The sequence below is a fragment of the Urocampus carinirostris genome, chromosome 3 (assembly GCF_059441175.1).
Source record: "Urocampus carinirostris isolate Australia breed hairy pipefish chromosome 3, RoL_Ucar_1.0, whole genome shotgun sequence".
NCBI classification, from domain to species: Eukaryota; Metazoa; Chordata; class Actinopteri; order Syngnathiformes; family Syngnathidae; genus Urocampus; species Urocampus carinirostris.
Genome location: NC_142351.1, coordinates 39545342 through 39572766, shown reverse-complemented (window position 1 = coordinate 39572766; position 27425 = coordinate 39545342). Strand labels below are relative to the sequence as shown.

The 27425-nt window shown below is 38.4% G+C and overlaps 1 protein-coding gene across 5 annotated transcripts in view; it reads right to left on the bottom strand.

The window, feature by feature from the left end:
- Positions 1–99: 99 nt before the first annotated feature.
- The window catches only part of LOC148369679 (protein FAM184A-like), a 42321-nt gene continuing 14995 nt past the window's right edge, over positions 100–27425 (bottom strand). For 2 of the 5 annotated variants that reach the window (XM_088331796.1, XM_088331799.1), the window contains 18 exons: positions 27211–27372; positions 26963–27098; positions 23885–24066; positions 23620–23805; positions 22125–22247; positions 20983–21144; positions 20512–20633; positions 19681–19831; positions 13652–13766; positions 11546–11643; positions 10409–10562; positions 9117–9244; positions 8866–9050; positions 6916–7062; positions 6727–6844; positions 6550–6654; positions 4983–5293; positions 100–2124 (listed from right to left, as the gene is read on the bottom strand). In XM_088331796.1, coding sequence (XP_088187922.1) covers positions 2022–2124; positions 4983–5293; positions 6550–6654; positions 6727–6844; positions 6916–7062; positions 8866–9050; positions 9117–9244; positions 10409–10562; positions 11546–11643; positions 13652–13766; positions 19681–19831; positions 20512–20633; positions 20983–21144; positions 22125–22247; positions 23620–23805; positions 23885–24066; positions 26963–27098; positions 27211–27372 — 2688 coding nt within the window. In that variant the 3' untranslated portion in view covers positions 100–2021. Of the gene's footprint in view, positions 2125–4978; positions 5294–6549; positions 6655–6726; positions 6845–6915; positions 7063–8865; positions 9051–9116; positions 9245–10408; positions 10563–11545; positions 11644–13651; positions 13767–19680; positions 19832–20511; positions 20634–20982; positions 21145–22124; positions 22248–23619; positions 23806–23884; positions 24067–26962; positions 27099–27210; positions 27373–27425 lie in introns of those variants that run through there. The other 3 variants (XM_088331800.1, XM_088331801.1, XM_088331798.1) reach the window with 3 other exon arrangements.

Genomic DNA, 27425 nt, shown 5'->3' with positions numbered 1-27425 from the left:
ACCACTTCAAATTGCTGAAGTTTGATATTTTCTTTGTACAAGGTGATAGTAACTAAGTCAATTTAGAAAAATGTTACTTCATGGGAGGTTTTCTTTTCTTTTTGTTCTTTGTTCCTGCTGCAATTACTATAAAATGGTCTGACGACGATCGTGCAATTGGAAACTGCAGGATGCTGTATGGGCATCATATACCAGAGGTGGGCAAACTTATTGAGTTGTGGGCTGCATTGGATTAAAAAGTTTGAGGGGCTGGGAAAGAGAAAACAAATGATTAATTGATTGGTTTATACCAGGGGTCACCAACCTTTCAAAAGCTGAGTGAGACCTTTTTTTTACTGGGCTACCAGTGGCAGTTTGATATGCATTTCTAAAATGACAATTTATCAAGGGTTGACTGTGTTGGTACTAAGTTATAAGCAGGTTGTAATTATGGTAAATTGAGTTAAAATAGGCCCAGTCAAACACTGAAACATCATGCAAATCATAAATCTAATTCCCTGGAAAATCACAATGACCCATCACTGGTAATCTATTTTGAGAACCTCTCCACGGGCTACTCAGGCAGGTCGTATAGAAAATCCTGACCGCATTTCGGGGATGAAGAGTGTCGATTTTACCAGAGACCAGGAGCCTCCCTTTTGAAAGCCCTGATGTAGATCCATCCCATTTTTCACATGTGCATTATGAAAAAAATAGACATGCATACATCTGCATGCAAATGTTATATTCAATTTTATGTTTATGAGTAGATTGATTTAATCGAACAAAATCATATTAGGTCCCTGTTTCCAGTTTTCTGTTTTTTGTACGTTTCCCTTGTCATCGTGAAGGTTTCAGTTCAGCAGATTCTGGAATATTGGTCTGTGCAGCCCTTTGAGACATTTTGTGAAAAAGAGCAATACAAATATTTGTGACTTCACTTCAATTATTGACTAAATTTGATAATACACAATGAAAAACTCCAAATGCAATAGTGCTAGCTCAGAAAGTTTATTTTAAGTTTTTATGTTTACTATTTTTGTTTGTTGGGTCGGATTAAAAAGTTTGATAGGCCATTTGTGGCCCCCAAGTTGTCGTTTGTACACCCCTGTCATAGATGTTCACTAGGAAAAAAAAACTCACAAGAACAGTGTAAACAAGGAAGTCAATGATGTTTCTTTTTTAAAGGTACAGTGTGTAATATATTGACCACTAGATGTCATTGTGTTGTGTAGTGAGACTGAAAATGAGTGCTTCAAAGCACAAGGAAGAATACAAACTACAGAGACTCAAAGTGACCAAAACACACCGTTTTACTTCTCATTATTTCGCTCAACCTTTTTTTTTTTTTTTTTTTTTTCGAATTTTGACGCAAGATAGTGGACAGTTACAACCTTTGAGTACTTAAGAAAATCAATTTTATGATAGTTCATATATTTCTGCTTCATATTTAAACCAATATTGCTTTTGAACAGATTAAGTCTTATTTTTACCACTAGAAGGTGCTAAATAATACATACTGTAACTTTAAATTAGGTGAAACTTCCTCCAAAATAATTTTTTAGTGCGCAAAAACGGCATCATAAGAAAGTTCTGTTTTCCGCATGCTCTACGATCTGAAGTGCAGAGACACATAGACAGCAATTCAATGCAAAGTTAAACCTGGTCAATACCAGACAGTTTTTTGCACTGATGTCTTCGCTAGATGTCTCTGACCTGATAACAGACTGTGAAAAACAGTAGCACAAACATTTGAATATGTAAAAAAACTAACAAAAAAGGCAATGATTCTCCCTCCCCAGACTGCTGAGGTGTCTCACAGTGAGCTCAGAGGTCGCACGAAATGTGCAGTTGATGCAATGAGACAGCCGGCTAAAATTGGTCAAAGGATTCCTTTACGTCCTCATCGAGGAGAAATCGTGCCCGACAACATTTCAGTATCGATTGACAGAATCAAATCCTCCACATTAACAAAACCTTCAACCGAATGTTGTCCAAGTTTAGAGATGTACCATTGCATCCCCCATTAATTTTTTTGCCCGTCATGGAAAGAAGTGGTGAGCATACAGCTCTTGGTTTTTGCAGTGTGTTTTTCCTGTCTCCGTTGCTTTGTGGGCTGACGCCGCAGCATTTGCCTCATGAAGGCTATGGGAGGAAATAAAAACAAATGTTAAAATGGCATTTTTGGGGCAGGAGACAGGGTCACTCGGATAAATGATTTCAAACATAGGCATGCACGCGTACAGTATCCCACATTCATTTCAAAAAACATTGGACGTATATTTGGTGTAATTGTAAAACTTTGTAGGTTGTAGCCCCAAAAGTGCATACACAACATTTGGATTTTGGTTGAACCAATGAGGTGTATTTCAGCCCAACCCAACTCCTGTACAAGCACATAGAGTTCGTTTCAACTAAATTGAGCAAGACATCATGCAAAAGTCAGGAAGGTAATGGAAAATGCAAAGGACCCCTGGCGGCAATTTAGTTGACTGCAGACTTGGGATCTGCTCGACTTACGTCAACACGAACGTACGACAACAGCCAGCAGAATATTTTCTAGCAGGTGCTCATACTTTCCCAATGGATAGGCCTACCATTATTCTTTTTGTTGCTGCAATTTTTTTTTTCCCCCAAAAATGTTTTTTATTACTGGGCACAGGTTAGTTTCTCACCTAATTTACCTCCCGATAACATAAACACATGGAGAAGTGGAATTCCAGGAATATTACTAACATAAACATGCCATAAAAACAAGGCAAGCACATTTAATGTACAAATCACAGTACTAAACATGCATTTGTGCTCTTACTAAATTTTCTAAGTTTGTATGTTTGCATGGATACTTGTGTGCTTGAATGTAAATGTATTAGCACGACTCTACAACCAGCTGGTAGAAAAAGGTGTACAGAAAAAGGTGTACTTTAATATTTAGACTTTTAAACAAATTCAGATACAATTTCACTGTTTAGTTTTTTTTCATCCTGAAAAATTAAGTCTTTGTGTTAAACCTTCACGGTTTTCATAACGGATGCTAATAAAGTTCACTTTAAAAGAAAGGAACTGCATCTAGAAGCTCATATCTGCAGGTGTTGTTTTGAATTTGAATTCCTGTTGGGACTAATTTGTAAATTTGGCTTCCTTTTCTAAACTGCTAAAATTGGAGTGGGATTTTTTTGTACATATCAAAAGGTGCAATATTAACCTGACAGTTGTACCCCTTTAAACAAGCAGATCTAAAGACGAAAATTTCTGTACATACATTTTTTTTTAACTAAACCCTTGCTCGCGATACAAAAAAAAATCCAGTTCACGAGCAATCCCAGTGGCTACCACTAGAGACCGCTAACCGCTCGTAACTGCTTACCGCCAGCATCAGCTTGTCCAGTTAGCGCATGCTAACTACTACCGCAAAAAAAATACGCGCTGTAAATTTTAGTGTGAGTGTACTATCAATTAAAGTACAGGAAATCACATTTTAAGAATACAGTAAGTGCTTACATACCATCAGCAGTCCCTCAATATGATACCTGTCAACCTTAGCCAATCACTCCCCTTATTAATGATTGCAAATCCTTCTTATTAGGTGCTAATAAACCTTAAAAACACAACATGGCACCTTCTCACATCAATGACCGACTATTTAGAATACCATAACTTTAATAGCAATCTAAAATGACATTGATATCTTCTACTAGTGACATAGATTATCTGGATTAGAGCCAAAATACGCAAGAACAGATTGGCCTTTTGTTTAAAAGTTTTTCCTGCATAGTAATTGTTATAGTGTGTACACAACTTAAAGTGATCATAAAAAAGTATGAAATACAGGAACACATATAAATTGATAGGTATGCAATCTCTGTTACTCCTCCACCCTCTTCCTCCGCAGTACGGGCACACATTTGTTACGGTGCTCATAATCATCTTGCATTTCATTTCGTAATATGATCTTATTTATCTTAGAACTGTCATTAAGATAAATACAATTCTAATGTGTTTTTAGTGATCATGTGTAAGGGAATTTATGGTCTAAGTGTCTAAGCTTCCCAGGTTAAAGGAACTTTGTCTCTACAATTTGGAGGCCATAGGTGGACTCCCTATCTGTTGTCAAACAGGTGCACAGAACTACTTTAGGCTAACCCATACAACCCAAAGACAAGAGTATAAGCTTCCCAAGCCAAAGGAACTTTGTCTCTACAATTTGGAGGCCACTGGTAAGTTTCCCAAGACTCCTAACTATTTACAAACAATGAGCTGCTGTGGTGTATCATTTATTATACCCGTATGCCATCTAGCGTCCAACATTACGCATTGCATTTAAATATGCGATTCCTGTCTAAAACAATTAGAATGCGCTTACGTGCACATGTTTTATTCTATCCTCAAATCAGAAATCTCTGAAACGTTATAAGAAAGAGGCTCAAGCTTCAGTCTGTCAGAATATTTCATAGCAATCCAAGAACGCAATTTTGCCTTGTTTCAATGTGCTTATTTTTCTTTAATAAACGAGTTTAATTGTAACTCAAAAGTCTCTTATTTCATTTAACATCGTTTTGAACCTGACATCAGGAAAATGTGTTTTACAGCTGTTCACTTGGATGCTTTTGGAAGGACGGGATTTGACGAATTTGTTTTTTAGTTATTTCATATCAGGAATATGTGCTTGTTCCACGAGCAATTTTAGCTACGATAATCTTGGAACAATTTAGGCTTGTGAGAAGAGGTTTAATATAAATATGGTTATGTTTTTAATTTAACTTCTCTAATGTGTTATTTTTGGCACAACAGATGAAGAGAACGAGATGATAAAAAGAGCGGATAAAAATCCGTAAGGGTTTGACAGTAAAGGGAAGACACAGTGATACTATAAATGTCTTGAGATGGTATTTAAGAAAACTCTAACAAGAGATGTATGGAGCGAGAGAGGAAAGAGGGGGAAGCAGAAGAACGGCTGCCGCGTCACCTCAGGGAAGCCAAGGTGGTGATTGAAGAATCCTCACCTCCTACAACTGGACGGATGCTGCGTCTCTTGAGGAGGATGGCCGAAGGTGTGGCCGGGTAGGGGATGAGGAGGTAGGGGCGGCGGATGTTGAGGAAGAGGGCGGAGGAGGGACGGAGCTTTCTTATGGCGGGGAAGGGAGCGTCGGAGGGGGGAGTGGGGAGGCGCAAAGGGACTTGGTCCTACCTCCTCCACTTCCCGTCCCTCCGCGTCCTCGCTCGAACGACTCACAGTGGGAGGGCTGACGAATCGGAGAGCTGATTGGCTAGGAAAGCTGGCCAAGCGTTGGTCTGATTGGCTGCCCGCTTTGGACTACACACAAACATAGAACAGGCTTGTCGGGGTTCGGGGAGGGATAATGCATGGGAGTCAAGACAGCAATTTGCAATTTTTGCAAAAGCATGCTGCATTTCACGGCAAAAAATGGCAACTGGATTATTTATCCATGATCCCACTTGAAGACAATAGTAGTTCTCATAATAAAGGGGCTCTCCCTAAAGGTATGCCCAAGCCATCTCTTTAAAAAGTCTAAACCTGTTTTGTTTAACTTGAACTGACCCTGGCAACTTCAGCCAGCCTCCAAGCACTACCTTGTAAATTTTTTTGAAATTAAAATCTATTCTATCCCACTCTACCCTACCCTAACCTAACCTATACTATTTCTATTTTAAAATCCTCATGCAGGGTTGATGGTCAAAACAATGTAACTAAGCATTTTCTATGATTTTTTTTTAATTGAATATATTTTAGAGAACTGCAATGTGCAAAACAATGCAACAATACCTGAAAATAACGAAATAAACCGAGTAAGCATACCTTTTATTAAGACTTATGTTTTTTCTTGTTAAAAATATATGATGTGAGTGCAAGTGCATTCGGTATCGGCTTGCTGGAAGCCTGTTTACACCCAAAAATGCTTTTGTTATAATAATACAGTTCAGCTATATTATCTTAGGCAGAAAGAAAACTTAAAATATATTTTTGTTTTGTTTTGCCTAACCAAACATCCTCATAGCGTGATATTTTGTACAAATACACTACTTCTATCAATTTGATCTAACTTTTTGAGTTGTTTTGTACAATTTAATCACATTTTTTCGATTTGTTCCAAAAAGGATATTTGTTTTTGAGGATTTTTATGGGGAGGAGGGGGGTTTCAGTACAACCGCAGTTTCTACGTTATACAGCAAATATACCGTTTTTTTAAGAAGTTCAAAACATATTAGCCTATTTTTCAGGTTCCCAAATTTGGGGTATAAAACACTCAATTATATATTATGTTTTTTTTTTGATTAACACAAATTTTGTTGTTTCGAAACAACCTAAGTGGGTTTGAAACAACACGACACAATTAAGTGGTCTTATTTAAAAGAAACTCATTCACTTTGGGGAGGTTGATCTAGATGAACAGGCACAGTTATGGGAAAATTTACTAAATAGGGTTATTTTTTGGAGCCAGGTTTTTTGAAAGTGCATGTGTTGTAGTACAAGCATTCCATGCAAACATGCAGTCAGCCACTCTGTTTGAGTGCAAACGAAGAATGATGATGTTTCATCCATGCACTGACCTTGATTAGAGGGTTGATGACGCCAACATTGGCACTGGAGTTGAAGACCTTGCTGAATCCAGTCTCTCTGTTGACCAGCTCCAACTGGTAAAACTTTTTGTCGTCCTGTTTCAACAACAATATACTGCAGTGCGCCCAGAAAGTGTTTTTTTTTAACCCAAAGTTGAGTTGACTCACCACCAGCTTTTTAACCAAAGCCTCTCTCTCCGTGACCATCTCACGGAGCTCCGCGATAAGATGCAAATCTTCGGGTCGGCTCTCTCGGTTCCTCAGCTTCTCTTCCGTGCCCTCCAGACTGGTTAGATAAGAAAACGTGATGTGGAAGAGGGTGGCTGGATTAGGTGGGACAACCTTTTAAGTCCTTACATTATTTGCAGAGCAGTAATCTTGTCTTTGAGAACCTCCTGCGCCTTGTTGAAGTCTGCAAACATGATGTGAGTTTCCCTGTGATGGACTACACTAAGTTCTCCAAGTTCTCTCTCCTGTCTCTTTGCAAAGTCTTGCTCATGAGCCCTGCAAAACACCAAACGTGTGAAACATTTAACAAACAGGATTTCCATGTTGCTTAAAAAATGCTCACTCAATCTATCAGCATTAGGTATTGACTCAGAGTTACGACACAGAATACAGCTAAAAAAGCCACAAGATACTAATATAAAGCTACACAAATACTGTGGAGCCTTGAGACTTCAATTAGTCCCATTGTCTGTGCAATTAACCCCTCAATGTTCCTGTACAGTTCGCCTAAAAACCCAATCCAAGACGTACCTAAAGCAAATTTTATGATGTCCTTGAATCATTAGGAGAATAATACTATCAAGTAATTTGGTACACCATAAGGATGGTTGTAAAGGGATGTATACATAAAGTACATTTACATTTCCGTGGGCGGTTTTGGTCTCTTTGAAAGGTAACACTGTGAAGCTTGTCCCAAACTGAAATAATCCCTGCAAGTGCTACTAACTTTGAGTAATCTGAGTTGGAACACACAGAAATAAATTAAATTCTCGCCTGAATTTTTTTTCTACAATTAAATGTCTGCAGATGAGTGTAGTGTTGGCATCTTAGTCAAAATCTGTCAAATCTGATCACAATTTAAAAAAAACTAAACATTGTATTTTACACATGTTTCTAAAGTTAGGTTTAGGTGTTTTCAAAAGTGTCCATTTGGAGATGAACACTTTACTATACTAAAAGCTTTGCCAATGTTTTAGACATTGTGAAAGAGTTGTAAATGTTTGATTTCTCTTTCCAGAAGTCCAAATAATGATTATGCACACTTGCACTTAATAATGGTGCATAAAAATGAATAACCAATTGTTTTCTTGCATGTTTAACTTTGGCTCTGATTTGAATACAGCACGAAAAACTGTATGGATACAAATTTTATTGACTAACCAATGTCATTCGTATGGCTGAAGAAATTCGGACCTATTGGAGGTGATATCCGTTTGATCAAAGAGGCCCTTACATGAAAAAAGCCTGATATTGACCGAGAAAAGTGTCAATGGAAACCATATTAGGAATAACTTTAGGAGTCTATTGATTTTTAATGGGGAGTTTTGAAGCGAAACAAACTAATTTCAAGAAGCAACTTCGAACAAAGCAGAAACACTATTAGGCAGATTTTCGGCATTATCGTATGTTTTGGAGTAAATATTTTACAGGGTTGGATTCTATGGATGCTCCTTCATGTAACTAAGCCATTTTTGAGGACATTCAAATAATATAATAAATGCCAGGGGATAGTCATCATATCTTGAATCTCAAGAGTTAAAGCTTTCCAATGATGTCTGGCATGACGTATTTCAGTGACTGGTGACATCGTACAGACACGTATTTGTTTATCAATAGTCCAGCGGCATGCTAATATATTACATTAAAATATTTTCAGTTAGTTTCCCCACCTATGAATCTAGATGATTTATTTCTTATTGTATATGACGTTTTACTAAAATATTTTAATACAATCCTATTTATATATCACATGCAATTTTTTTGCCAATCATGTGTATTTCCCTGCTCTTAAAAAAGCTGTGCCTTTTAGAGACAACTTGATATTGTAACTTATGTCCATTAGACATGCGCTTTGTCTATTTTCGTTATTAGTTGTGACACGATTTGCACATTACGTCTCAGACTCTACAATTGAACTCATTTGTTGTGCATAATTAGCTTCAAAAGTACTTAATTTCATAGTTCTTTGAAAATTATTTTCTTGATTTTTTTTTTTTTTAACAAAAGTTATGACCTACAAAGCATTTCCTTAAGTAAGGTCACATAAAAAATACATTTGGAAGGTTCAGCTCGCAATACCTTATTTGATGATTAGCTTCACTGCGGACTCGAAGGACCTCTTTTCCTTTCAACTCCAGTTCTCGGGTAAGAGTGTCGATGGTCTCGTTCAAAGAGTGGATTTCGTGGTCCAGATCTGTGATGCGCTTGTTACGGGAGCACACCTCTGATTGTAAGTCTGAGATACGAACGAGCAGATCTTGCTCCTGAGCACATGACAGAAGAGACGGAAATGAAATTCACAAAAATTGAAAATAACGTTGGCAAGTTACCTGTTGGCGGCTGTGCTCCATGGCCTTCTCCAACTCCCGTTTGGCAGAAGAATTTTCTTTCATGTGGATCTGCTTTAGATGCTCGATGGCTGTGGCATGAAGGTGGTTAAGCTCAGCACGAAGTGATGCTGCAACAAAAGAAAGAAACGCAATTCTGCACACTGGTAGAGTGTGGTTCAAAGGCTGAAAATCTGAGGCCATCAGCTGCCAACTCTATCAATGTGGATAAGCCACCCCCAAGTCCCTATTCTCACATAGTAAGTCTGAGCCTTTCCATAATCATATTTTACTTCTATAACTATTTATTTTGTTTTTATGGTATTGATCCTATTGTGTGTGTCTTTGTATTGAGTGTTTTGGGTTGTTGGGTGGGAATAAAGGAGAAGGTTTTATTGTCTTATTATACACTGAATGTTTTTACACGGAACTTTGTGTCATGTCCTGCGCGGTTGTCATGGCGCCCAGCTGGCCCCGCCCCTTGACACCGGCTGAGACACATTGGACTGATTGCTTTTGGAGTACTTAAGCTCGCTCCTTTGTACTGTGCGTTGCTGGAACGTTTGTTAAACCTGGTTAAACTCCGTGAGACTTCTGTGAGACTTCTGTTAAATGCCTAGTTCTGTGAATCTGCCCGTATTTGATCCTGTTTTGTTTTTGGTCTGATCAGTTAGTTTGTTTTTGACAACTTTTTTTTGCTTGGATTTCTATTCCACTCTACGAATATCGACCCCCGGATCGAGTGTGCACACCCTCCTCATCTTTCCCCCAATAAATTGTGAGTACGTCTACGCGAATTGGTCCTTTTTTCCTGTTTCCTGCTCCGTTCCGTGACACTTTGAGTAGCAGTTGCCTGAAACGTGTTTGATTTGATCTGATAATAAGCATCCGTTGGAAATAATGAGTGTGGTGGTAGATTGCTGAGCCGGCTCGCTGCCAAATATGTCGTACGCATTGACGGAATGCTACATGCTCTGATAGATAATTGTTTTTCAAAAATGAGCATATGCTGGAGAAAACGAGGAATAAGTGAGAAAAAAACAATAATTGGTCGAAAGAATTAGAAACTTTTAGAAACAGAATCCAGTGGGAAAAATAAGCTTCCACTGGACTAAAATGAGCTTCCAGTGAGAAGCTTCGTTGTACGCCGGAAGGACGTTAACCCAGCAGGTCTTAAGTCAGATGTTACCTGTACATTTCACAAGAAATGTAACAGTATCCCGGTCCTAAAAGTTTGTTGTGATCTATAAGGGACAAAAAAATAAAGAAACATGTTTGCAAGTGGCAGCAATTACCTAGCTTGGCTTTGCCTTCGTCTTCCAGCTCAAATCGCAGTGTCTGCAGCTCCTGGTCTGACTGCTGTCTGAGGATGTCCAAGGTCCTCCTGTGGGCCTCTTTCAGTGCGTGGACCTCCTCTCTTTGCTCCTGTTTCAGACGTTCCTCCAGGGCCTACAGTTATGAATATAATACAGAAAAATAATAGCCTTTATGTTATGGGCGTCTCAAACCATTCTGTTTTACAGTAGCAGGGAAGAATGAGGTAACCCCCCTTCCAAAATGACCAGTCTGCAATGCATGTCGCAAGGGCATCAACAAACAATTCATAGACATTGTCATCATAAAACATGGGTCCTTCACAAGCTATAGAAAGAGAATAATTATAATGCACACAAGGGTGATAAACTAAACAAAAGTAAAATAACTATTTTTTAAAAGACTGTTTCATATCAGCCCACCAAAAACAAAGTGAGATGAAAACAAAACCGTGGAGTTTCACTCGTTAAACTTATTGTCATCTTAGTTGCTGCAATCAAGATCTCTTTAATAATTAAATGCAAATAAAAGGGTTCTGCCAGAAATGTCTCGTCATTAGTCTAAAACAGAACCACGGGCCGTTTGGCTCCTCCAATTTTTGGAACCATTTAGTAGATAAATGGGGAAAATTAAAAGAAGTAAAACGTGTTAGTCTATTCATTCTGTGCAACGTTGATAATTTCCACATGGACTTGCATCTCATTGTCTAGGTTTTCTCAAAGAAATGGCTTTTTGTAGGATAAATTGAACAACTTAGCTCAACTTTAGCAACTGCTTAAATGTTATCATTTTTCCTGTGGAGACATGAATGAATTCAGATAATGTGCTTTGGTACATGCAATTTACTGTTCAACACAAACAAATTATTTCCCTGTCAGCTTTATGCAGATAATGTTAATCGCTACTCTTATGAATAAGCCTAAATTTGTCCTGATACATTCTAATTTCTGCCTGTGTGCATATCCGGGCAAATGAAAAGGGCCTATTCATGGCTGATTGCAGTTTTAATTAGTTGAGTCATTTTCACCTCTGTGCTCCAGTCTGCCTGCTTACAAAAAACTGCTTTTCATCAGCCTTTACACAAATGTATATTGTGTGTGTGTGTGTGCGCCTCATACCCGGATCTGGTGTTGCCGAGCCTCCTCCATGGTGCTTAGTGCGCAGCAGTGAGCCTCTTGTAGGCGATGTTCTCTCCTCTGATGTTCTCTTTGCATCTCTAGGAAAATTAATATGGCTGTAAACAACCACATTTCCGTATACTAAACATGTTGAAAGTAGATGAGATATGAGTGGGTTAGAATCACTACCAGAGAACATTATTAATAATTCATATTTAAATTACCGGGACTATTATTGAGAAATGTGGTCGAAATGCAAAAATGGTAATTGTGTATTTTTACATAAACATTAGGACTGTACAACAAAAATCAGCTACTTGATTTATTCTAAGCCATGATTCACAATATTGAGTATGCACTTTCACATAATTTGTGTTAACTAGAAGGAAGGCACGGAACAGTGGTTGACTAGTTAGCACGCATGCCTCACAGTTCAGAAGGTCCTGAATTCTAAAACAGCTACCAGCCTAAGCGTGTGAAGTTGGCATGAGTTTGCATGATCTTCCCATGCCTGAGTGAGTTTTCTCGGGGCACTCCGGTTTCCCCCTCGAAAACACCGCCAACCCCACATTTGTTGCCTGTTGGGGGTGAGGCTGTGAGGATTATTTTGTAAATAATAATAGAGTGATGGGTGTGTTAAAGATATAGACAGTGGCTTGCAAAACTATTTGGCCCCCTTGAACTTTGTGACCTTTTGCCACATTTCAGATTCAAACATCAAGATATAAAACTGTAATGTATTGTGTAATTTCTTCTTCTTATATATACAAACATATATATATATATATATATATATATATATATATATATATATATATATATGTATATATATAAATGCACACACATATATATATACATTATATACATTATATATATACATACATACATACATACATACATACATACATATATATATATACATACATATATAGCTTTATGCAGATAATGTTAATATATATATATATATATATATATATATATATATATATATATATATATATATATATATATATATATATATATATATATATATATATATATATATATATATATATACAGACATATAATTAAAAAAGGAAGACAAGGGGTAGGGGGCAGCTCAGTTAGTCATCATTTATGTTAGTATGTATATGGTAAAAAAGGATTGCCAGGTCTCGTGGAAGGCTTGTATGGAACTTTGAGGAGAGAATCTTATTTTGTCAAGCTTCACATTTTGCAATATTTCCCTAATCCATCTGGTGTGTGTTGGAAGGGATATATGCGTCCATTTAAGGAGGGTAAATCTCCTTGCAAGTAGGGTGGAAAAGAAAATGACAGTTTGTGACAGTTTGGATATGGGTGGTGGTGTCGGGATTCCGAAAAGGGAATTTACTGGGTCCGGGCCCATTGGGAAACCAAAGACTTACTTATGTATGATAAATTGAAAACAAAAAGTCATTAAGTTTGGGACAAGACCAAAACATATGCATGTAATCGGTTTGTGATTGTTTACATATATTGCAAGAGTCTGGCCTGGAATTTTTTTTCTAGTTTTGCTTAGGTGAAAGGTCTGCAGGGTCTTACATTGGAGGAGTTGGTGTCTCGCCCAAATAGATGAGCACTGTTAGTATTTGGTCCCATTGATTATTAGAAACTATTATTTTGAAAACTTGGTCCCAGAGAGACCTTAAAGAATTTAGTGATGTTGGATTGAAATTAAAAATTAATTTTTTAAAAGTTAATTTTTGTTCTTTAAAAATCAAATGTAAAATTTGTTTTAATGACATTCATCCAAGAATTTCATCGTCTGTTGTTCCTTGCGCACTCCTTTCTTGGGGCCCCCAAGAAAGATCAGAACGAGTGCTAAAAAGCACAAGGAAGAATTCAAACTACGGAGACTCAAAGTGACCACAACGCACCATTTGAGTTCTTTTTTTTGCCCAGACTATTCTAAGTTTTTGGGTACCTGTAGCAGCAAAATGATGGACAAGTCCATGTATTTTTTTCTCATTTATTAAATCAACCTTGCTTTTTAGTTTTGCTTTATCATTCCGAGGCGCTCAAAAATACACACTGTCCCTAAAGCCCTAACTTGGTCATCATGTGAATGTCTGGAGACTGGCGTACCTTTGAGTTGCTGGCCCAGCAGTTCTCTCTCCTGGCTGAACTGAGATTGTAGTTGCTGGAGCGCCGCCTGCGACTGAGACAGCTGTAACTCCAGAGATTGCTTCAACAGAGAAATCTGTAGGAAAGGAATACACACTAGGATTAGACTGCTGGTCAATGCTGGGAGCCAAAACATTTTTTTTTAATTAGTCCTTTTCAAGCCATCAGATATTGGACTTCATTTTAGATTCCATTTGTGAAGCTCATGCATGTCAACCTCAGTCAACTGCTCCCCTTCTTAAAAGATAATAAACCTTGGAAACACAACCCGGCACCAATATATTCACAGCCTGACGGACAAGGTAGAATAAAAAAGGTCCTTTGTGTAAACAAGTTTATTCACCAAGTAAACACAAACAATTCTTTCAGCATCTTTCATAGTTTTTAACTGCGGAAATGCTACAAAAATACTACAGCAGAATGCTACATGAATTTGCTATCGTCTTCATTATTAATGCAATTCCCCTTAATAGGTTATAATAAATCTTACAAACGCAATACGACACCTTTTTACTCACAGCAAGACAGAATATGTACAGTAAAAAACAAGATAATTTGTGTAAAGATGTGTATTTTATTTACCAAATCCATCCATCCATCCATTATCTGCACCGCTTATCCTCAGTAGGGGTCGCGGGGTGCTGGAGCTCATCTCAGCTGTCTTCGGGCAGTGGGCAGGGGACACCCTGAACTGGTTGCCAGTCCCAGGGCACACGAGACAGACAACTCACTAGCTCATTCACACCTAGGGACAATTTGAACCAGCCAATTAACTTGACATGTATGTTTTTGGAATGTGGGAGGAAACCGGAGTGCCCGGAGGAAACCCACATAAGCACGGGGAGAACATGCAAACTCCACACAGGAGGTTTGATCTCATGACCTGTCGCACACGCGCTAACCACTGCGCCGCCGTGCTGCCCTATTTACCAAATAAACAACTAAATCATTTCAGCATCTTTTTTAGTTCTTCCCACGGTTAAATTTAGTGTTTTGCATTATATGCAGCAGTGCACAATTTCACAGACCTCATCTATTCTACAGATGATTTGACTGTAATAAAAATGGTCACAATTGAGTTTAATTTGCAAAAAAATATGTCAGAGTATCAGCCCAAAGTCTTCCTATCCTCGATGATCTTGTCGTCTGCTGCCAGTGATTTGTATGAAAGACCGAAGCTTAGCTTAGGTTTTCTTCCCCCTACTAAAATTGTTATACGGCATACACAATTTAAAATGTTTAAAAACATATAGAATATGATGAAAACGTTGACAGGTGTAGATTCTTCTTTATAAAAGTGGTGGCAACAAATGGTATGCTATGTTGACAATGTAATGACCTCTATATCCAAAATACCAGATCAATTGTACCATAGTGGTGATGTTAGCAGTTGCACAGAATCTACTTGTCAGAAGACATTAACAGCTCGCCGCGAATGCCAAAGATGTGTATTGTGCCGAGGAGATGCTTTGACAACTCAACGCTTAAGGGGCAGCAAAGGGCACGACTCTCCTTCGTTCCTCCAGCAGCTAAATCCCCTGCAGGATTTACTGCAGCACGATGGAAGCGAGGATCTGTAGCGCTACATGGCTTTAACAAGCCGAGGATGAGGTGGAGGAGTATCGAATGGGAATAGCTTGGACTGAGTAAAACTGTGAGGATGACCACAGACGGGCAACTGTTCATTACAATGATTGAATCACGAAAGGGCAATAGGTGTTGTTTTGTTAAATTAAACTTACATAAGATTGCACATAAACATGAGATTAAGATTTTTTTTTTTTTTTTTGCTGTTAGCACATGGGGTTCAAGTAGGTCAAGCACTATTGCATATGGAGCCGCAACAAGATCAAATTGAGAGTAAAGCCTTGGCTGAGGTTGCTGCAATTGCTGTGAAAAAGGAAATTGCAGAAATTTATTCGCATTCCATCTATATGAAAATTGGAATTTATAGTTTGGAAAATAAATGTAATTAAATTTCTCGAACGTACGCTCGAGGCATACAAAAACGTATCCTCGAAGCATACAAAGACAGACCGGACATTTAAATGCTCTTCAAGGTAGAACTAGTAAAGTACACAAAGCCACACTATTATCTGCTTTGGCATACCAGTCAATTTATACGATTTTGTCATATTTTATATGAGTTGTTGCTCAAATATTTCAATACGATTATTCAATAATAAATACCATTTTATTTTAATACAAGATTTTTTTCTTACTGTGGACATGTCCTTGCTCTTAAACATGCTGGCCCTTAAGAGACAACTTGATGAGGTCACTGCTGTTCTTTTTGACGTGTGCACTGTCTTGACGTACTTTTTTTTAAAGAACTGTTAATACCAGCAATTGAAGTGGATAAAAAGTCAGAAACTACATGCGGTTTCTTCAGTCCTTTACAGCTCCATCATTTTTATTATTTTATCTATCCTGTGAAAATCGCCTAAAATCCTAATCCAAGATGTACCCAAAGTAAATTCAAGGCTGTCCTTAAAGCGCTGGGAAAATATGGATGGTTTGGGTCTCTTTTGAAAGATAACAAACTGTACCAAACTGAAAAAAATCATTGCAAGTGCTACTAACATTAGGTATTCTAAGTTGGGACACACAAAAATAGAAGGTTTTTACTCTCACCTGAATTTTTTTTCGAAATTACATTCCTTTCAGAAGAGTTTAGCATTGGAATCTTAGCTGAAAAACAGCTGGGACAATAGCACGAAACCTTACCTGGTCCCATCTAAGATTTAAACCCATTCTGAAAAACTAAACTTTGTTTTTTGCACCTTTTTCTAAAGGTAGGTCAAACCGTTTCCAAGAGAGGCCATTTGGATGCGACCAGTTTACAGCTCTAAAACCTCTGCATAGTGTATTTTACTTTGGCCAATTTTTAGACATTGTAAAAGAGTTGTGAATGTTGGACTTCTCTTTCCAGAAGTCAATCACTGATTGTGCACACTTGCACGTGAGAATTGCGCGGAAAAATGGATCCAGAGTTACATTTACGCACATTTATTTTCGGCGCATCGTTAAGTTGCGTAAATTTATGTTGGGAATTTCATCAAGTAACCAATGTGTAAATCATCATTTGAATCAGGTACTACCGGCTAAAGATATTGAAGCCAAAGTGTATCATGTCGTTTTGTTTTCAATGCAGACTCCTAAACGTTATCATAAGTTAATGACCATAAAATATACTTGCGTTTGGTCAAGAGTGGTGTCAATCAAAAGGGTCAGAGGCTAACGGCCAGATTGTAAATCATCTGAATAGTCTGTTTATTTTTAAAAGGAATTGTGGGGCAGAACACACTGAATACAACAAGGATTGTCAAACGATGTAGGAATGCTTTTAGGCTTAAGGATTTTTTTTTATCAGTGGGCATTATCGTGTGTTTTGGAGTAAATATTTTACACTGTTGGATTCACTGGAATGTCGTGAATGTAACGAGACCATTTTTGCGGAGAATCGTTTCGTGATTGGGATACAGTACCACAAACTTTTTCGGTGAGTTTTCGAGTATCGTGTTTCAGACTGATCTTGATATTTCTGTGCTGAGTACATTTTGTAATGGTCGTCATATTGTAAATCCCATGAGTTACAGCTTTCCCATGATATGTGGCATGCATGTTTGAGTGACTGGTGACATTGTCAGGGCATGTCTTTGCTTCTCAACATATTTGAGAGTATTGGAACACTTTTTATCAGAGCTTTGCTTGTGAAAAAATCGATGCGGCCCAGCCTCACCCGGACTCTATTTCCAGGTACCTTGAGTTTGAGACCCTTGGCCCAGTTGATTTAAAGATTGGGCCTTTATTTTCTCACTTACTAAAATAAAAAAGTAAACGAGTTTTATTTCGTGGTGAAAATTTTTTTTTTTATTGGTCTGTTTTTTTTTTTAATTTGATTTACGCACATTTCAGTCACTCGGGGTTGACAGGTATGGCTTTGAGAACAAATAAGCAATCGTTTCCCAACCCAAAACGAAAAAATTAATCCTAAGAATTACATCACAGTCAATTACAGAAAAGGTTGAGCAAGTGAAGTACCGTATTCTGTTCCAGGAGGCAGTATTAGATTATTGTCTAAAACTACATGTTTAAGTAATGTTTTGTCACAAGTGTTAATTTTGTGTGCTTTCATTCGAGTCCACGGGCATCCTGGCTAAAATTAGGACAAGTCTCTTTTGGCGCTTGCGTTTGTGCCTCAGCAGAGCTCTGACTTAGCCAGAGGCGAGACAGTCGATGTTAGATACGGCTCGAGCAACCCTGCTTTACCAACTTCCTCTCAGATAAGCTTTTTTTCTTGCGATCATCACTTAAATTAGGCATTTATGTGAACTTTGCCGAGGGGGAGGAATATTTGTGGTTGTCTAAAATGCAGTTAAAAAAGGTAAATGTGGTAGGGGATTTAGTTCCACATAGATGTGGGAATTACGCAAATCAGGCAAAAATTAAACGACAAAAGCATTGGTTTGAAATACAGTATTTACACTAAGGCCACGATTAAACTGACGCTCCCCCCCAAAAATTTCCTATTGAACACGATATTTTTCAGAACAAAAAATATTTCTTAAAAATAATACTTAAAATGAGCATATACTTTTCTCAATTTAAGTATAATTTCTATATTTTAATAAAAAACATTATAAAAACTGTATAGTAGAAACTATGAGCATGACTATAAAACCAAGTTCAAAATATAGTAAAATAAGAACAATAAAACTTGAAATGATCAAAATGATCTCATCTCATCTCATCTCATCAGCCGTACCGCTTATCCTCATTAGGGTCGCGGGGGGGCTGGAGCCCATCCCAGCCATCTCCGGGCAGTGGGCAGGGGACACCCTGAACTGGTTGCCAGCCAATCGCAGGGCACACAGGGACAGACAACTCATTCGCTCAATCACACCTAGGGACAATTTTGGACCGGCCAATTCACCTGAAATGCATGTTTTTGGAACGTGGGAGGAAACCGGAGTGCCCGGAGGAAACCCACGCAAGCACGGGGAGAACATACAAACTCCGCACAGCAAGTCTGGAGCTGGATTTGAACCCACGACAGGTTCCCACGACATGAACTGTGCCGCACAAGCGCTAACCACTGCGCCGCCGTGCTGCCCTGATCAAAATGATCTATCTGCTATATCCAATTTTTTCTCATTTTAAGTATTGTTTATAAATATACTTTAATACAAATTAAAAAAACATGATAGAAATATGTAGGTGATAGATGCTAGAAGTTCAAAATATAGTAAAATAAGAATTATATCTAAAATGAGAACAGTGATCTTCAATCTACCATTTTAGCTAATTTTGCACATTTTAAGAAATACATTTGTACTTCAATCAAAAAAACAAAAAAGTAAAGTAAAATTAAAAATCATACTTAAAATAAGCAAAATTATCACTTTGTCACGGTCGCCATGGCTACGAGTCTGCCACGCCCCCGAACTCAGCTGCAGCAGATCAGCTGATTGCTGGTCTGCTATTTAAGGCTGGATTGTGGGTTTGGCGGGCGCTGGCTCATTACACAATCCCCGGTCTGTTATGCCTTGTCCTGTTTTAGTTTTAAACATTTTCCGTCTGTTATGCCTTGTCCTGTTGAGTTCGTGCCGGAGGAACTCTGTATTGTTCTGTTTTGTCCCGGAGTATTGGGCGACTTTTATTTTGTTAAATAAAACTTATGGATCGTTATGCAATTGAGTTCTCCTTTCCTGCCTCCTGCCTCCGTTCTGGTCCGGTCACCCCTTCTACTCCACCACGCCTCGTGACACACTTTGTCTTAGTTTCTCTTTTTTTCAACCATATATACTAGCGTTCATTTCAAACTAGTGCACGCTTTCCCCATGTTTGATTTATTATATCTTTCTTTTTTTAGGACAATTTACTTCTGCTTATATTTGTCTAGTACACAAGACGTATTTTGTGTGTACTGGCCTCAATAATCATCATCAAAAGGCCGCTTTTGATGTAGCCTTTGCCTTAGTTTTTACCTGTTCGAGCAGGTCTTCCACTTTTCTCTGCCATCCTTCCCTGGCTGCCATCATTTCTAGCTCCTTTTGTTGTGAAAGCTGAGTCAGAGCAGCCTGCTTGTCAGCCTCGTATTCCTCGCTGAGCTCCTCCCTCAGCAGTCGCACTTCTTCCCTAAAGAGGGAAGCACATCATTTTTTTAAATACGTCCGCCGGATTCTGCAATATGCTCTCTGATGCAGTCATTCTTAACCACTCGTCAAGAGATCATTGGTATGTGTTTACAAGATGTTCTAGCCAAAAGTATAAACTTACACTATATATAGATGGATATGATTGTGACAACCTCTGTATGTAGATGGATACATCCGTGGCCTTTTAACCATTGAGGCAGGAAAATAAAACAGAAACACCCTGGTAAAATCCATCAATACCCATGAGGCTTTTTTAGCAAATGAGCTAGAGTTTGCAAATGTCATTCGTCTCTGTACTACAAGTTTCACACTGCTTTGGGGCATAAAAATAACACAACTGAGAGAAACTGCAATTGGATTACCCAAATTCATGCATGCCTCTACATAATTGGAATATTAGAAATATTACATTTCCAATAACATTAATGCCTGCATGTAAACATATCCACTCTTATGAATGTAGCTGAGGTTGACTCTACTGTAAAAAAAAATCATTTTAGATATATGGAGTAATACATCAGACATTCAAAATAGGCGAATGGTATTATGAGCCCTTATAACAAGCGCTGATATCACCATGAAGCTTCATAAAATAAAATGTTTATAAGTTTGCTGGTCTCAGGTATTTTTATCTTATCGAGGTGTTTGTTTTGTTTTTACCGAAGAGCTTCTCTCCATTTTTGCTCCAAGTTGTCGGCCATCTTATCCATCTTCTGCTTCTCCTCAGTTCGGATGGACATTACTCGGGCTGCATGCTGTTGTTTTTGGGTCTCAATCTCCTCCTACATGCATATAATAAAAGTTTAGTCATGACAGAACAGTTCACAAGCACTACATTCAAAATATTTACCAACCAATGTCATTATCAAGTCCACTAAATAAAACACTTATTCTAACTCACATTTTACCTATGCTCCTGTACTGCAGTTCTAAAATGCACAAAAGCTCTCGGTCCATTGTTAGAGCATGATAGAATCAATTAAATCTAATTACCTTACAGATAGTTCAAAACGTATTACTATGCAAATTCTAGTTTCCTGCTTTTAAACATTTTCTGCATCATCGTGACTAACAGCGTCTATTTTTTGATTATCTGCTACATTCAGGCCTTTGTCGTTTCATTTTACTCACCTGCAGGTCTGTTAGCAGGTTACTGGTCTCCCGAACGCGTGCTCTGGTGGCGTCCAGTTCTATTTTGAGCTTCTCCTGCGTATCCTTCAAGCAGGTGATCTGGTTCTGTGCTGAGCTCACATTCTGGTCACGCTCTCTCACCAACTCCTGCAGGTGGGACACCTGCAATGGTAGGAAGTAAAGTATGAATACAATTGTAACTGTATTTAAATAGATTTTCCAGGAACCCAAATTTTTAATATTTATTTATTTATTTTACCATAACCCCTGGAACAAAAAATATATGTTTTTATTATTAGATTGTTAAAGTGGACATCTTTAAGCTTAATCTCATTATTTTCTCTTTCACTTAACCCACTTCATCTTAACCTACTTCTTTAGTGAGGACAAAGGAACCATTGCTCTAGGAATTAGGAGGAACTTCCTTCTTACCACTTAATAACTTCCAACTGTGTTTGTTGTGACTTATCATATGCAATTATGGACTGCGTACAATAAACTGTAGTGTTTAACTTGCAAAAGAAATAAGTAAGCCGCCAGGCGAGTACTGCCCTTCAGTCTTATTTATTCTTCCAAATCTTTGTAGCAACAATCTTCCTCTGTAGTTTTTAGTGTACTGCAGCAATCTCTGCAGCAAATATGTTCCATAACATAACATAAACACATATAACTTGTTCATATTACCTCTAATGATTCCTTCCAGCTTGTCAGTAATACTAAGAAGGCATGGATATGGATAAGCGAGGTGACTCGGTCAAAATGGGCTTGTGTCCTTTCCTCTTCCACTTTACTCCAAGCTTTTTGACTGATTCCTACTTTCTAACACTTATTGTAAACACATTTTGATAGAGTAAAGGGTAAACTACGGGTTATCAGAATGAGCCATAGTCTCTGTGAATCATCTAACAACGTATAGATGGTTAAAAAATGGTGACTGAACAAATGTAATGCGATTGACAGTGATAAGTTCCATTTTACAGTCACTGGGCTGGCCGTGCAGGTGTTAAATACACTTCAGCTTCAGACTACCAAATTATTTTATACCTACATTTAAAATAGTTAACTCAATACTTCAGGAAATCAAGCATTACAACCTTTAGGCCATATGCGTTTAAAGTGTGTTGCAGTTTCAATTTTCTTACCTCTTGATTGGCCATGTTGAGCTTGGCAGAGAGCTCCTCTTTCAAGTTGTCCAGCTGCTGCTGCACTCGGTCTCGCTGCTCCTCCAGAGACAGACGTTTTATCTCGAACTCCTGACTCATTTTCTAAAAGGGAGTCAAAATTATGAGAGACGCCACAGACTCAGTGTTTACACTTGAAACAGGCATCTAAAATTGTGCAGGGATGTATTTGTTGTTGCAGTGTAGTTTTTTGTTTTTATCGTTTATTCTGAGAGCTGCTTAGTCATTAGGAAGAGTAAAATAATTTCCAGCTGAGTAATAAATCGAAAATAATTGCATGTTTGTCAAGTTGAAAATATTACTAACAATGTTTAAAGCCCATTTTCAAAGTGTGTCACCATTTTTTCTTTACCAATTTAGCCCCTAGTTTCCTTTATGCTGTCCAACACTCCTTGGATGAAAGAGTATGTTTTACAACTGGTCACAAAATAGCCTAACTTCAGCATGCTGATCACATAACCTTTGTTCTTTTTGAGGATGAAAGCTATGACAATATACATGACAGGTGGTGTTATCCTCATCCGACAGAGAGCGCTCATCAACATTCACACAGTGCAACCAGTTCTCCACGAGAACGTGTCAATGATTAGACATGGACGATAAAGCTGCCACCTGCAGGGGGCTTAAAGAAATTTTGCTGCAGTGAACTGGATTTGGAATTAATAGAGCATGAAAATTAGTAGGATCGCTTTAGAAACTTTTTAATATCTTGCTCGCGGGCATTTGTAGTTTGAGGGAGAGTAAATCCATGCTGTAAAAATTACCACTCCAACATCTTGTTCATCTCTGCCCTTCCACATCCACTTTAATAATGTGAGCCCGGAATGAAAACAGAAATCCATCTAAAGATGACAAAGAACAGCCTATATGATTTATTTTTCTCATCCATATAATCCATTCATCTTCTTCCTCTCTGCCATTCTTTCAGGAAATTTATCATCTGATGCTTACACAATGCTCAGAGGCAGGATTTTGTGGCGATGAAAATCCACCAATCAGCATCCAGTTCAGATGAGCCTTTGAAGCAGGAGAGCTGGCAGACCATATAAAAAGATAATTCCCTACTGAAGTTAATGGTTTTGTTTTGTGAAGGTGAGTCGATTTTCTGCGGCTGTGTCGCGCAGCTTGCAAGCTGCAAACGTAGCAGCAACTCTGCAAATGTTACACAACGTTTCTATTTGCGTTTTGAAAATGAAGGAAAGTGTGTTTTGGCCCAATTAAAAACTGTGCAGTCACAAGAGGGGGATGTGCATTCTTAGACATACATTTATCTGAAACACGTTTTTGCTCAAGGGCAAACATTAATTGCTGATGCTCTTGAACAGCTGTGAGAGATAAAAAAAAAGCCTGCTGATGCCGATCTTAATTACTGCATATAAAAGTTGTCACCTGCCATATCACATCGTCGTCAACCGGCGATGGAATCAATTGAACTTCTCAGCATCAGCTGACTCACCATCACTAGGAGCTTTTTCTCTTCCTCTTTCTCCTGCTGAGCCTCCTCTCTCCTGGCTCGATGTTTCTCTTCCAACTCTTCTAGTGCCCTGACCTGCGCCTCCTTGTAGCGACGGGTCTCCTCCTCGTAGTGGGCTCTCAATCTGGATAGCTCCTTCTCATAGCCCTGGTGCTCCTCACGCAGAGACTGGAAATAAAAAGAAGCAGTATACTAAGTTTTTTGCCCCCCAATGCTACATCTTGTCTTCGTAGAACTAAAAATGCACCTGCTCCAATTTTAGAACTTGCTGTTTGTGCTGCTCGCCGGCCACCTGGTTCTGGTTAAGCAGGGCCTCCCTCTCATGCTCCAGCCTGCCAATCTTCTCCTTCAGTCGACTCTGCTCTTGGTCCAGATTCCTGATGGATGCCTCGTGGGACATTTGGGTGGCCTGTAGGGATCCAATCTGACCTGAAAATCATCAGCCCAAGAAAATGTACATTACCGTTCAAAAGTTTGGGGTCATACAAACAAATTTGTGTTTTCCATAAAAAAAGTCACACTTATGTGTGTGTTTTTTGCCCATATAAGTATTCCTTTTGTTGGCCAGTCTCGGTTAAGGCTTCTGTTTAGCTTTGAAGGCCAGCATCTCGGGGTTGGCTCTTCACTGTGGATGTTGGCACTGCTGTTTTGTGGGTACTATTTAACCAAGATGCTAGTTAGAACCTGTAAGGTATCTATTTATCAACAAATATGACGTTCCAGATACTTGCTCATAGAAAGGTCAGTTTTATAGCTTCTCTAACCAGCTAAACTGCTTTCCGTTCTGCAAACATCATTGCATGAGGGTTTTTTTTAAATAATTGATTAGCCTTTCTAAGGAAATTAGCCAACAAAATTTATTTTTAAATCACTGGAGTTACAGTTTGTCAAAATAGGCAACTATGTAGATACTGCATTCAAAAGCAGACACTTGCTAGAATAGTCATTTACCATGTTAACAATGTATGGGGTGTGGTTTTTGATTAGTGCTATGTCATCTTTTTGAAAATAAATAAATAAATAAATAAATAAAGATTTGCTTTTAATAGTAAGGACATTTCTAAGCGACCCAGAACTTTTGAACGGTAGTCTACAATTGCACTTTCTTTAATATGTTAAAACCAAAATAATGCTTCAGGAGCGAAGCTTTTGCAAGCGAAACGGCGTGCGCAGCATCCCAAAGAGAAATGCTAATCTGTGAAACTCAGGGGAAGTCTTGCCAAGGCTTTGGTCTGAAACCTTTTTTGGGGGCACTCGTACTAATCTTCAAGGATGATGTAATATAGTGAAAGATAATAATCCTTAGGAATAAGATCCGAGAGCTCAAGTGATACCCTATCTCTTCCTTCAGATTTGACACTGATGTAATAAAATAAAAATAGGAGGAGAATGAAGCGACTTAAAATGCATGGACTCTATCATATAAAGTATGTGCGAAGAAAATGATTCATCATTTTTCAGTTAAATATTAAATTTTAGAATTGAATAAGTGAAAGTAATGCTATGTAAAAACATAAAAGAACAGCAACTGAGGTCCTACCCAGGTTTTAGACAATATTTACTAACAGCAGAATTTAAAACAAAAATTGTGCAGTGCAGCACAATGACGTCAAGGCATCAGGATATTCTAATTGACAACAACCGCTGTGTAAATGGGAGTAATCCCTTTGCTAAGGCTTGTAAACGGATAAACCTATATATTTTTAGAAAGGTAATCTTTACAGTAAGAAATATATTTTCATTTGATTAAAATTCATTTTTAGCTTAATTTTTGACCATGCACTATAATGGGGTTTGAAACTTATAAGACGTGATTAAACAATAAAAAATTAAAAGCTCAGCCTTTTTTTTTCAAAGGAAATTAAAATTATATCATTGAGCTTGGACAGACACAACAATTATTTTTATCATGTACATTAAGCCATATTGATGAACAGTGTGAGGTAATAACATGTGGTGAAAATCAGGAAGAAGTTTTCTTTCTATAATTATATTTTCATGTCTGTTTATTTAAGTGTCTTTTAAGACTTTCAAAAATAAGTTCCACGACTCCTAGTAATATAAAAAGTAGAGACTAGGGCAGGGGCCGGCAAACCAAAAGGTTGAAAGTGCCATATTGGACCAAAAAAAAACAAAAAAACATTTTTTTCTGGAGTCTTAAAATTATTAAAAGCCTTACATAAGCCTTAAAAGGAATGCATGGTGTATCTATATTAGCTTACTATAAAAATGACTGATGCAGAGCTGGGATGCGCACAACTCCTCTCTGGGGACAGGAGCGAGAGAGGAGAAAAAGCGGAGAGATGCCCAGAAGTTTTGCAATGCAGCTAAGTTCTCTAGGCAGGAGTTCAAACCCGAGAGCCACGACTTTACGTCACAATATATGTCTTTTCCGCGTTCAAGTGAACCAACTGCATCCCATTTTTGTGAAACACAAAACCAGTGAGAGAGTGGCAGTCACTTTTCACTTTTGAACTCGTAACAGCCTATATTCCCTCTTGTATCTTAATAATGGGGGCAAATGAATTACCAATCAACATCCATCCATCCATAATACTGGGGGCGGCAGTAGCTCAGGAGTTAGAGCGCTCGTCTTGGGATCAAGGGATCCCAGTTCGAATCCCGGCTCATCCGTGTTACATGTCGAAGTGTCCTTGGGTAAGACACTGAACCCCTAATACCCCCAATAAGCAGGTTAGCGTCTTACATGTCTGCAATACGAGGCCGCTATTGGGAAATGTGGAGCACATTGTAAACCGCTTTGGGAAGTCATTGTCTTGAAAAGCGCTATATAAATGCAGATCATTTCATTTCATTTCAATAATCTACACATTTTTACAGCATTAGAAAAAGTAATGCTTGTTTGTGTTATGAAAAAGATAACATGCATTGGATAAAGATGGTCTTGATGTGCAGTGCTATGCATGCAAAGGAATCATCAGAACAATTTAGAGACCATTTCAGGCAGATGAGGAATGAGTGTAGACGCTTTCATCATGGCCACAGTGAGGTAAAGAATACTTGCTTAATTACTGGTCCCATACTTGTCCTCCTACAAAAACAATATCAAAACAAAAGAAAATATTTCTCTCGTCATTTTTTTTATTTGTAAACATTTTTGGAAAGGTTCCAGGAAGCCACTAGGCAGAGTTAAAGAGCCACATACTGCAATGAGCCGACCCCAGGACTAAGGAGACATAAGATGGGCATTGTATATATCATATATGTAGTATGATGGCAATCGGTAGAGTGGATTGTAAGCAGGTGAATGTTGTGTTGGAACCGTGCAATCAAAGAGTGTGTATGCTTTAACATGGTGGCTCACTAGCTTTATGGAGAATCTCTGTTGCCTGCTGCTGTACTCGTTCTCTGCAGCCTTCGAGTTCATACTCTGTGTCTTTTAGCTGCATCACCCAGATTTCACCGTCCTGGATGGCTTCCTCTAGTTGCTTGTGCAGATTCTACAGCATACAGTTCATGAAATATTGATGGAAAAGAAGCTCAAGTATGGTAACCAAGTATTTTTATGTTCTAACTTCTCATGGATCTAATCAAATCGCAGAATTTGTTTACTTTGATGGTTCCCTCAGCATTAACCAGTGACGTCTGAAGTCTGTTGGTTTTGTCGCGGTTCTCGCGCGCTTCTTCCTGTGCTCTCTGCAGCTCGCTTCTCAGTTTTGAAAGTGAGCGCTGCAGCGCCGTCTCCTGTGCCTGGAACTCTTTCCGAAGCTCTACCTGAAAACGTGCAGGCAATAGCATGGGTAAGTGGGACCTAGGAGACCAGAGGC